Source organism: Pogoniulus pusillus, chromosome 3 (assembly GCF_015220805.1).
Source record: "Pogoniulus pusillus isolate bPogPus1 chromosome 3, bPogPus1.pri, whole genome shotgun sequence".
Lineage (NCBI taxonomy): Eukaryota > Metazoa > Chordata > Aves > Piciformes > Lybiidae > Pogoniulus > Pogoniulus pusillus.
The window spans coordinates 46,830,111-46,842,756 of record NC_087266.1 but is presented as its reverse complement, the minus strand read 5'-3'; the positions used below and the strand labels follow the sequence as shown (position 1 = coordinate 46,842,756).

At 43.4% G+C, this 12,646-nt stretch overlaps 1 protein-coding gene across 12 annotated transcripts in view; it reads left to right on the top strand.

Moving 5' to 3' along the window:
- The window catches only part of ENOX1 (ecto-NOX disulfide-thiol exchanger 1), a 453,062-nt gene that overhangs the window by 331,666 nt on the left and 108,750 nt on the right, over positions 1-12,646 (top strand). For all 12 annotated transcript variants that reach the window (XR_010308903.1, XM_064174875.1, XM_064174900.1 and 9 more), the window contains one exon: positions 2,493-2,726. Coding sequence is in view for 11 of the 12 variants with exons in the window: in XM_064174875.1 (XP_064030945.1) it covers positions 2,493-2,726 (234 nt within the window). In the remaining variant the exon portion in view is untranslated. The remainder of the gene's footprint in view (positions 1-2,492; positions 2,727-12,646) is intronic.

Below are 12,646 nucleotides of genomic sequence, written 5' to 3'. Positions count from 1 at the left end.
TACACAACTACAAACAGCCTTCGTGGGGAAAAGTAGTGTTTACTCACCTGGGCAAGAAAAGGCAGAGTAAAATAAAGGGGACTTCAAAATTACAAACCATCCTCTCATTTGCCTCTGAAAAGAATCAGTTCTGCTTTAGCCTAAGGTTGTGAGCTTTGGAGACCAGATTTAGTAGATTCAATGGAATTTTTAGATGCCTTCTCATTTTGAAGGACTTCTGAAACACTTAGCTTGAGATTTTCATCTCAGTTTGGACTTGTTGCTGGAGAATTAAAGTCATACTTCTTCCTTCTAGACAGGCTACTTAGCCAAACTCCACAAGTTGAATGGAAAATCAAAAGGCATCCAAATTGTATTTTTTGGAAGGATCAGTACAAATGTGGATATTTAATGTCTTTGAAGCTATTGTCTCATATGTGTTCTAGTAGAGCTAGCCCCTTGTATTCATGTTTTTGCAGCAGTGAGCAGATTATGCCTAGATATGAATTTTAGCAAAAGTGCTCCTAATCTACTATTCAGGTCTTAGCTTTGCTGTCCCTGGAAGGAGTTCCAAAATGAGTTTTAATTGTGGTGACAGGCTGAAGCTTTCCACCACAGGTAAACCACAAGGCTGAAAGGCAGGTTCTTTTGGATAGCTGTTCAAAAGCAGCAAATACCATTTTCCCTGACATTTTGAACAGCAGCTTCCTGTCCCTGGAGTTATTAGGTAGCAGTTGTTGTAGTGGGTGTTTCTGAAGAGCCTTCAATGTGCCAGCTCAGCACAGTTCATCTCTGCAGCATCCCGTGATTTGAGAAGCCTGTGCTGGGCTTCTTTGCTTCCGAGGCTACTCTAGCAGGTTGACGTGGTGAAATTAGAGCTAGCCCTGTGCAGACTGATTCATTTTACCTCCTTGTGAAGGCTCTCTTTGCAGCTTTCTGCATAATGCTTTCTCATGCTTTCTCTGAATCAGCATTTTAAAAGTCAGAGAACCTGCTCTGCGAGTGTCTTTCAGCCTGGGAAATAAAACCTGATAAGAGACAGCTGAACAGAACATGTTTGTTCACAGTATGGTCGCTAAAAGCTCATTTTGTATCTCTGACATGATTTGTTTGCCCTCTGACAGCAATCAACAGTTTTAGTTCAGAGAGGTGCCCTGGGTAGCCCCTGACTGAAAGCCTTTACAGTCTGCTAGCTTTAGCTTAGGATACATTGACTAAGTTATGAATATGTAGAACATCATTAAAGATGAGGCATGACAGATTTTGTTAGTTGCTCTGGAAGGAGTCTCTCAAATGTCTAATAAATCCATCTGCACTTTTTAAATTAAGGGATGCTGAACTAGAGTCATCTGCATATTACTTAATGTTTTCTGCTATATTATTTGCAGAATTGGGAAGTAGTGTTTGCAATTGTAACGCCTCAGAATTCGAGATCTATCATCAGTGGAGTTTTGCAGCACAAGAATTTATGTAGCACACTTTTCTCATTCTTTCAGTCATGACTTTTACAAAATTCAGCCTTACTTCCAATTCCTTTGGCAGGCTGGAGAAAAGCACTAAACTGTTGTGATGGTTTGGGGGTTACCAGCACCCCCCCTACTTAAGAAAATCACTCAGACTAGACTCAGTGGCTGGAAATTAAAGAATGAAGCTTTATATTTACAGCTTAGCACAATAGACAAGCAGATATTTGCAATATATACAGCTGTATACAGAAATATACAAGTTGAAAAGGTAATACAGAAGCAAAACACCTCTCCCAGAAACCAGACTTCTCAGGAGGGGCTCCCAACCACCCTTCCACCTCCTTTCTGCCCTTCTACCTTATCCCAGACTTTGCCTTATGTTCAGGGTGAGTTTGGAGAATGGGCATGGGGGGTTAGGAAGCAGACATGTTCATTACACAGCAGGTTAGAGAGAGAAAGGAGGCAACCAAAGCCAGAGAGCAACTCTGTTGTCTGTGTTCTTGCTTTTATACATCTCAGCAAGCCTATGAGTGAAGTAGACATCACCACTGTTTCCTTTTCACAGCCTAGAATCTTATTCTTCTCTACCAGAATATCCCAGCTAGGCTCAAACTAGCACAGCCGTATATGATCACAACATTCAAGGGAAGGAGTACTCTCCATCCAGAAGAAACCAGGTCCCTTTTTATCAGTTGATTTTTGTTTAGCTGTCTTTTGCACTTAGGAAGGTTAGGAGCATCAAGTAGAAAAATTATGTGTGTCGAAGTCCCCTAAACAGGAATGTAGGTTCTGTGTCTTCAGATCGACTTTTCAGATCATCTGCTATGTTGGTAGGTCACCTGGAAAATGGAGAGTTGAAAACGAGTGGGAAAATGTTTCTCTTCCAGTGAAGACACAACGATCAATGGATCCAGCATGGAAATGTGGGAGTCTGTTAGTGTACATTTATTTTCACTTGGGTGCACTTGAGGGGGGAAAAAAAACATATATTGAAAAGAAATGAAGCAAAGAAGTGATGCAACAGTTAGCTCTGCTTGTTGCTTTCAGGTTACCGCATGAGGTTAGGATCTAGCACAGACAAAAAGGATTCAGGTCGCCTTCATGTCGATTTTGCTCAGGCAAGAGATGACTTTTATGAATGGGAATGCAAACAAAGAATGTTGGCCAGAGAAGAACGCCACAGACGCAAAATGGAAGAAGACAGACTGCGCCCTCCTTCTCCTCCAGCAATAATGCATTATTCTGAGCATGAAGCTGCTTTGCTGGCTGAAAAATTGAAAGGTAAGCAGCATTTGATACTTCTCAGCCTGTTATTCCAGAAGCCATCCAGAAGTCAGAACAGGGGGGAGCTGATTGTTCTCCAGTGTACTGTTACTGGCCCTGTTGGCTTTATCCCATTCTTCTGCCATTTCCATGTCAGTGGTGGTGATACTCACCCACCTGCTAGAAATGTGTAGCATCTGGCTGTCTACCTGTACTTTAACAGCTGAAAACACAACCTTCAATATACTACAGTGTGCTTTTTTTTCCTATTGAGTTGCTGTCATCATCTACCTTAGAAATGCTCTCATAAGAAGAATTTCTTTTACAAACATCCTTTATATTAAAAGACTGATTATTAAAATGTCTTTATTCCTTGACTGGTATTTAAGTGCCAATTCCTGGCACTTAAATTGTCCTCAAGAGCTGCATTTTAGCTTGCCCCTCATGGTACAAGTGAAGCTGTTATTTTATTCTCTTTTTAGAGTTACTTGTACATGGTTGATTCTGTGATTCTATGTTTTAATATGTGTTTACTTGCTTGGTTCTTTAGTTGTTTCTTTCTTCTAGGTAGACTTAATATTTTTCCAGGGTGAAGCTTTGAGGATTTCTGTCTTTAATAGTTTAAGAAGCAAGAAAATTCTAAAGAAAAACAAATTGAAGCAAACAACCTCTTATACCCCTTAGAGTTGTATTTGTTTTCATTAAGTGCTCAGCAATTGTGTTTGGCATTCTTTCCCCATGTGAAGGCCAAACACAGTACTTTACTGTGTGTCAGGTCACAAGAAACTGTGATTCTTGCCACTGTTTCAGAATTATCCAGATTAGACTTAGGCCATGTAGCTGTCAACACATTTGCCTCTGCTCTAACTGTGAAGCATTGCTTGGGCAGCTGAAGAAGGGCACCACAAAGAGTTGCATCCTTTGATCATGGAGCAGAGATGCACCCTACTGTCTCTTTGAGTACTGCATTGGTCGCTGTTAGTCAGCATTACCTCGGTCTGTTATTAGCTTGGCTGACTGATTTTTCTCACCACATACACTGTGCTCTTAAATAATTAATTAACAGGGAGACTGGTAAAATAACCCATAGGAATGAACCCATGTGAGGCTGAAAAATGAGGATTTGCATTTCTTACCTACCTTCCAGCCTAGCTTCTCTAGAGTTAATACAGTACAATACAGAAGTTTAGGTCTATCTGTTCCCAGAATCTGTTTTCAGTTTAATATTTTAGGAGTTGATCTTTTATAGGGAAGTTTCTCTTTATGTAGTAAAAAGCCTAGAGGTTTCCTGCACTAAGCCAGAAAATGAAAGAAGTCTGACCAGTTTCTTCTGTACAACTAGCCTCTGCTTGGGGCAGCTGAATGCGAGTTTTGGCAAGGTGTTTAAGATGTCCTGCATTTGGAAGGGTTTTTCTTTTCATTCTGGCAAGTTTCCATACTTAACTAAAACTCATTTCAACCATTTGGATCTTTCACACTCCTGAGGAATGTTTGACCCGAGCTTGGCTTTGGTTTCTTAATAATTTAAGAAACAAAAAGGGTGATTTTATTTGTAGTGGATTTTAAAAAATCATTAAAATTTATCAAAGTAGCATACTGCATTTTTAAAATCTGTGTTTTAAATCTGCAGTTGTCTTGTAGCAAGATCAATGGCACCAGCCCTGGAGCTGTACAGGTTTTGGATATGGCAGCTGTGAAGCAGCCCCCTCTCCCTATAATTGGTACTCTGGAAAGCAGGGAGGGGATGCAGTTGTCATACTGGTTTGCTCTACCTTTCCTATGGCATCAGAGCCAATGGCTGCTAGGCAATGGGGTAGAACATTATGGCTCTTCCTGGGCAGAATAGTTTCATCACCTTAGCTCATTGTGACATCCTAAAATCAGGAGCAGAGCAAGAAACTTCTTTAACTCCAAAGGGCAGTTTGTGTCACAATTTAAGCATCAACTTCAATGAAATTAACAAAAGACATATATCACAGTATCATCAGGGTTGAAAGAGACCTCATAGATCATCAAGTCCAACCCTTTACCACAGAGCTCAAGGCCAGACCATGGCACCAAGTGCCACGTCCAGTCCTGCCTTGAACAGCCCCAGGGACGGCGACTCCACCACCTCCCCGGGCAGCCCATTCCAGTGTCCAATGACTCTCTCAGTGAAGAACTTTCTCCTCACCTCCAGCCTAAATTTCCCCTGGCACAGCCTGAGGCTGTGTCCTCTTGTTCTGGTGCTGGCCACCTGAGAGAAGAGAGCAACCTCCTCCTGGCCACAACCACCCCTCAGGTAGTTGTAGACAACAATAAGGTCTCCCCTGAGCCTCCTCTTCTCCAGGCTAACCAATCCCAGCTCCCTCAGCCTCTCCTCGTAGGGCTGTGCTCAAGGCCTCTCCCCAGCCTCGTTGCCCTTCTCTGGACACGCTCAAGCATCTCAATGTCCCTCCTAAACTGGGGGGCCCAGAACTGAACACAGCACTCAAGGTGAGGTCTAACCAGTGCAGAGTACAGGGGCAGAATGACCTCCCTGCTCCTGCTGACCACACCATTCCTGATGCAGGCCAGGATGCCACTGGCTCTCTTGGCCACCTGGGCACACTGCTGGCTCATGTTCAGGTGGGTATCAGTCAGCACCCCCAGATCTCTCTCTGTCTGGCTGCTCTCCAGCCACTCCGACCCCAGTCTGTATCTCTGCATGGGGTTGTTGTGGCCAAAGTGCAACACCCGGCACTTGGAGTTATATATGTACAAAGAAATGCAGACACACACATTCATATAAACCTAGGGGTCAAGTGTCAGATCTCAGATCTGCATTGCTGAAAAAGCCAGGACAAATTCATCCTAAAGATATAAAGGATAGAAATTTATCTGTTCTAGGCAGGATTACTTGGAAAGATCCGATTTTGAGCAGATGCTTTGCAGTGTTCTTAGAGAAAGTCATGACCTCCCTGTGGTATCCACTTCAAAAGACTAAGCTCATGAGACAAAGCCACGGTGCCCAATGTGCAGGTTTCAGCTCCTTCAGTGCCTCCTGAACTTCACTGAGCAACACTAAGAGAAAAGCAAGCCAAAATAGCTAAACATCTGTCATCCCAAGATACCACTCTGCAATCACAGATGTAGACAACTTGGCCTCAATCCAAGCAACTTTTGTTGTCAAAATAACCTTGGAAATTCCTGACAGCAAGGAAATCTGATGGTGAGCAGAGATGAACTGGACTCATCAGCCAGGCCCTTGTTGTGGTCTAGATATTTATTGAGTCTTTAAGAGAAGTGACAATATCTCTTTTTTTCACCTTCTGCAAACTGCAGTATAAGGTTTAAAGTAATCATTGGGTTCGTGCATCAAACTTGGCTGGAAACTCTTCCCCCATTGTTGTCAGCATATTCCTATTCTTCTCCATGTGCTGAAATCACCTGGTACAGCAGTAACAGCTCTACAGGAGAGTGCCTGAGACAGTATATGGGATCTTATACATCAGTTGGGAACCAAAGTTCGTCTAAAATTTCAACCAGGTAGTCTCTGCTTGTATGGAGCTTCACCTAAAGAAAGAACTGAGTTTTCAATATCTATGGTCTGGTGACTGGGGCTGGGAATTTGTTCCGTGTCAGGCCTCATGTACCTGCAAAGCCTGTAGGTCTATGACTTGCTCTGCATACCTGCAAGAGCCTCTGGGTCTATGACAACAACCCCAAGCAACGCTACAGGCTGGGGACAGAGTGGCTGGAAAGCAGCCAGGAGGAAAGGGACCTGGGGGTACTGGTGGATAGCAGGCTGAAGATGAGGCAGCAGTGTGCCCAGGTGGCCAAGAGAGCCAATGGCGTCCTGGCCTGCATCAGGAACAGTGTGGCCAGTAGGATAAGGGAGGTTATTCTGCCCCTGTACTCAGCATTGGTCAGGCCACACCTTGAGTCCTGTGTCCAGTTCTGGGCCCGTCAATTCAAGAGAGATGTTGAGGTGCTGGAAGGTGTCCAGAGAAGGGCAACGAAGCTGGTGAGGGGCCTGGAACACAAACCCTGTGAGGAGAGGCTGAGGGAGCTGGGGGTGTTTAGCCTGGAGAAGAGGAGGCTCAGGGGGAACCTCATTGCTGTCTACAACCACCTGAAGGGAGGTTGTAGCCAGGTGGGGGTTGGTCTCTTCTCTGAGACAACCAGCAACAGAACAAGGGGACACAGTCTCAAGTTGTGCCAGGGGAAGTCTAGGCTGGATGTTAGGAGGAAGTTGTTGGCAGAGAGAGTGATTGGCATTGGAATGGGCTGCCCAGGGAGGTGGTGGAGGCACCATCCCTGGGGGTGTTGAAGAGGAGACTGGCTGAGGCACTTAGTACCATGGTCTGGTTGAGTGGCTAGGGCTGGGTGCTAGGTTGGACTGGATGATCTTGGAGGTCTCTTCCAACTTGGTTGAAATTTGCTCTTTGTGTACGCCACTCAATGCAGCCAGAGCCAAGAGGAATCACGGAATCACAGAACCTTAGAGGTTGGAATGGACCTCCTGAGATCACTGAGTCCAACTTCCCTACCAAGGCAGGATCAGCTAGGGTAGGAGAAGCCAAGGAGATGATAGTTCTTAAAGGGATTTTCTACATTGGGAAAAGGTCTTGCCACTAAACACTTGCTTGAAATTTGTTTCTTGCCCTCTCATCCTGCTTTTCACGGGTCCAGCACACAGAAGGCAGGAAAGACCTGAGCCTGGATTAGCAGCATGAAGTGAACTCCAGCATTCAAACTAAATGAGTGGCGTGGGGAAGAACAGGAATTGTGTCTTATAGCAGGACTATGCTGATCCATTTGGGGTTTCTACCACATCTTTTAGGTTTACAAACTGGTTGGGAAAGTACTCACTGTTTAATTCTCCATGACAAACTATTGGGGTTTGGCCTCTGGGTTTTATGTTGTGGGTTTTTTTTTTTTTACTTTCTCAACCACTAAAGTAGATTTTGAAGCATAAAGCAAAATATAAAATGGGTGTCTGTTCAAAATGGTGAAGTAAAATTTCACTTTTTAAAAGGTATTCATCAAATCTATTTTTTGATCCAAACATTCCAACATTTTTTCATTACATTGGAAGTAATTTCATCAAACCGTTGTCCAGTTGCCATGAAATAAAATTGCAGCTAAGCATAACTCAGGTTAAAGGAAACTTCTGGCCTCATTTCTGACATCCTCCAGCCTGTTGCAGAGTTAGCTGCTTGTTTTGCTTGCTTGCCACGGGAACTATGGTCAAGGCTTCACAGATCAGTGTGATCAAGGCCTTGCTAGGCAGGACTCCAGATGATTCAATGTGAGTTATGCCAGAGTGATTTATTGTGTTACAGCCTGAGTATATACACACTCAGCCAGCAGAGCACACACCTACACATTAGCATAATTAGTCAAGGACAGCCCACTCCATCAGCATAAACCATGCCTTGTCTTCCTCATTAACGAGGTGTCTGTTATCTATCCCTTCTGAGATAACGTAGCCAGCAGCTGGTGGGAACCAAGGTCAGCATCCATCTGTTGTTCTTCTTCACTATGTTCTCACATCCTTCACTTTGCATTCCCACACCAGCCACAAGTAAAGATCTGTGTTTCCTTGAGGTAATACCTCAATAAATTCATAGGTGTGAATTCTGGGAAGCCAAAAGCTTTTACAATACAATGTAAAAGTGAATTGCCTCCTTAAACAGTCTTTGAGAATAGGCCCTTTATTCTTGTTCTGGCAAAACTAGCAGAATAATGTGTTTTGCTGCTATTACATTGCACAAACCTGACCTTCTTGTCTTCTGGTTCACTGCAGCATCTTGTTTGGTGCATGTCTTTGAGGGTTTAATTTTTTCAGTATTAAATCAGATGCATTATTACTGCACAGCGAGATGCGTCAGTAGATATTTAAGATCGAATTTGCATACCCTGACATCTGTTTTCCTGGGTGCTTTATAAATGCTTGAGTAATGTGGTACCCAGAACACAATGCAACTGGAGATTTGCTGAACCTTTTTCTTCCTAAGTGGAGCGCTGCTCCGTCAGGTGCATTGGAACAAAACATTTTAATCTGTGCGCTTAGGACATTTGCGTTTCAAAGCAGAACTTCAAACATTATGATTTTCTCAATTCAAGCATATCTGTACCTGATAGTAACATCTTCAGAAATCACTGCTGGCAAATAAGCTCCTTTAAAAGATGTGTTGGTTTGGATATTACGTGCCCCTCCCCCCTCCCCGACTTCAGAAATCACCCAGACTAGACTCAGCCAGCTCTGGAAATTTGAAAGCAGCCTTATAGTTAGGCTGGAGGTGAGGAGAAAGTTCTTCACTGAGAGAGTCATTGGACACTGGAATAGGCTGCCCGGGGAGGTGGTGGAGTCGCCATCCCTGGAGCTGTTCAAGGCAGGATTGGATGTGGCACTTGGTGCCATGGTCTAGCCTTGAGCTCTGTGGTAAAGGGTTGAACTGGATGATCTGTGAGGTCTCTTCCAACCTTGGTGATACTGTGATATTTACAGCTGGGCACAATATACAAGCAGATATTTACAACATACAAGCAGATATTTACAGTATATACAGTTATATGTTGCTGGCAATCACACCCCAAAGTAACAAGTCATGCACCAGTAGGGTTAGATCATTGTTCACCAGTTTATTGCAGTGATGCAGCAACTTACAGGGCTGGGTGCTAGGTTGGACTGGATGACCTTGGAGGTCTCTTCCAACCTGGTTGATTCTATGATTCTATGAACTTGGAAGAGGCGTGCACAGCTAGCTTAGTTAAGATTGGTACATGTGGAAGGCTCAGATAGGCTTAAGGCTATGGGTGAGGTACAGATAGGTTAAGCTTATATGAACAATTTGTAGGGTCAGCCTCCTGAGGCCAGCAGACTCTGCCTCCTCGCAGCTGGACATGGGGATTTGCTTCATCGTCTTAGTTCCTGCCTCTGGGATGGGCTCAAGGGCACTCCACAGCACAGCTTGCTCATGGTTATCAATTCATGTCCTCTGTTAGCAAGAAATCCATCCACAATATACAGAAATAGACAAGGTAAAAGGTAACACAGAAACACAACAGCCCTCCCAGAAACCTGAGTCCCCAGGAGGGGCTCTCAACCGCCCTTCCACCTTCTTCCACTCCTCTACTTTACGAAGCAGGTGGATTAATCAGAGAGACAGAGGGTGAGGTTAGAGAGAAATGCAGCTCAGAGCTCAGGCTGTGCTTGGACTTCCTTATCTATGGTTATACTCTTATTCTTATACATCTCAGCAAGCCTATGAGTGATGTAGACATCCCCATTGTTTCTCTTTCACAGCCTGCAATCTAATCCTCTTCACCACAACATTCTAGCTAGCTTCAAACTAGCACAAAAATACTACATCTGTTTTGTTTGCTGTGGGTGTGTAAACAATTCCACCATCTAGCAAAGACATCTCTTTCTATTTGAATACCTGTTTTATAAACATTTTGAGCAAAGGAGATATAAATATCTGCGAGCTGTATACAATAGCCTGGCATTTACCTCCCTTTTAAATGCAGTCTTTCTTTATGAGTGCAGGAGAATCATTCCTGTGGTTTTCCATGCTAAAAAAAAAACAAGTTCATTTGAAAAATTGAGAAGCTTTGCCAAGCACTGTATTATCCCCTGAAGAGAGAACAGGTTGAAAATTTCAATAAATAGATGGCAGTTATAGTAGAATGAACTAACTAGGGATGCATCTTGTGCAAGATTCAGGTAACATCGAGCCTGACAATCTCAAGCCTTGCACATTGTTTGAAATATAAACAACATTTAATTGCTTGGGAAATAGGATGTTTCACTGAGAAGAAAACCACACTGCTTGCATTATCACTCCACACTGGAGAGCCAGACTTGTGGAACGCTGCAGGAGTGGTGCAGTTATCCAGAGAGGCAAGTCTCTAGCAGAAAGAATCAAATTCATTGGAGAGCTACGTCAGCAGGAGAGGCCAAGCTGAGATTCTCTGAACTAATCCAATCAATGCCAGGTTTAATTGCTGTTGAAATACTACAGACGGTTTTTAGCATGATCTTTTTTTATTAGTAGTATATCAGGACAGAGCCCTGCAACAGACACATTTCAGTGCTTTAGCATCAAATCTGTTCACTCATCCTTCCCATTTTTAGATCATCATTTTCTCCTTCCTTCTTCCATATGCTGCTGACATCTGCTGTGACACAATACATCTGGCTCCAAGAGCCTAGCACAGGGGCTGTAAGCAGACACGACGCAAAGGCACTTTTGTCTGCTGGCAGAAGAGAGTAAGGTAGGTTCAACTATTGGCAGCCTGGTAACCTAATTCCCTGGGCATCTTCCTCCAAAAGCTTGCAAGAAGTACATTTGCAGTTAAGTGTAGTATTCAAAATGCCCTTCCTTGTCTAATCTGTATGATATCAATGCAAATCTTAAGCCATTTGATTACATATACCACACCGGAAAATCATTCAAGTTAATTACTGTGAACTTGGAAATTGCAGTTCACTGATGTGAAAGTTTGTGGTGTCATTTTGAGAAATAGGGGGGAAATTCAATACCTTCATAATTACTTTGTGTTTGAAGTAGTGGCATCAGCAGGGTGAGATAATGGATTTCTGTCTCACACGAGGCACCCACCTCTGAAAGAATCAGGTGTGATTTAATTTGGAAGAAAGAATTTGACTCTCTAGGGTGGGGGAAGAGTACCTTTAAAGATAGCATTTAACAAATGTAGATGGCATATTTTGATCAAATATAGTTCAATTTAGTAACTTCTTGCATAACTGGAAAAAAAATCTTGGTGATAACATATGATTGAGGCTACTTAAGAAATAGAAAGGTGGATATTAATCATTCTTTAAAAGAACCCTGTGGCAGTAAGTCTTGATTCTCATTTATTATGCAGTGCCATTGAGTTAAAAATGGTTTTAATCCCCAAAGTACCAGGCTGATGTGTGTGGTTTTTGTGGCACAATTATGTAAGGTATTTGAGCAGAGGAAAAAGAAGGTGAGGGTAATAGACAGAAGAGTTGTGTTTCTAGGTCAGTGGCAGGCAGTCTGTGCAGAAGAAGCTCTCAAGCCAAAAATAAAAGGTTGTCATTGTGGCACCAAGACTGTTGAGGGCAAATTGTTCCTGCTGCACGGGGCAGTTGGGATGAACTTGTTGATGAGAGAGGTTAGTAAGCCTTTTATCTGACCTAATTCACCTGCTGTGGTTTGTTATTTTTCATATTCAATGCAGCCATTGCAGTTTAGAAATATTATTTATAGTTGAATGAATTAAATCTGATGCCAGATTAACAATAATCTTGGACAGACATCCTCCCTTGGCTGCAGTTATATGGAGTGTTTACATCCTGAACTAGCCTCTTCCACTTTCCTGTAATAACTGCACTGGACTCCACCTGATAAACTGGAACTGAGGTGTCCTAGGCTGAGCAACCCTAGGCAGACCTGAGGGTAGTGTCACCATGAGCAGAAGGATTGTACTGAGCAGGTGGGGATGAAGCATGGACCCCAAACTGGAACTGAGGTGTCCTAGGCTGAGCAACCCTAGGCAGACCTGAGGGTAGTGTAACCATGAGCAGAAGGATTGTACTGAGCAGGTGGGGATGAGGCATGGACCACAACATCTTCCTGTGGCACAGCTACAGATAACAGAAGACAGACTGTCAGTCAGGCTTACATGGGTTGGACATATCACACAATTCTTGTCTCCTCTTTACATATCTGGCAGCACACTCATTTCCACTGCGAACAAGAACACCACTGGTATTTGTTACCTAGATTTCTACTGGCCAGGGAAGAGCTTGGCATAAGTGCACACCTGCCCTTCCTCATCTTTCAGAAGGGCCAGAGGAAAAATAGTTCATTCATGTAACCTGGAACATATGCAAGCAGCACAGAACCTTTCTAGGTTTGGTCATGGGGGTAAAAGAACAGCAGTTCCACCATTCCTCTTGCAAGCCTCAGAGCTTTAGTGGA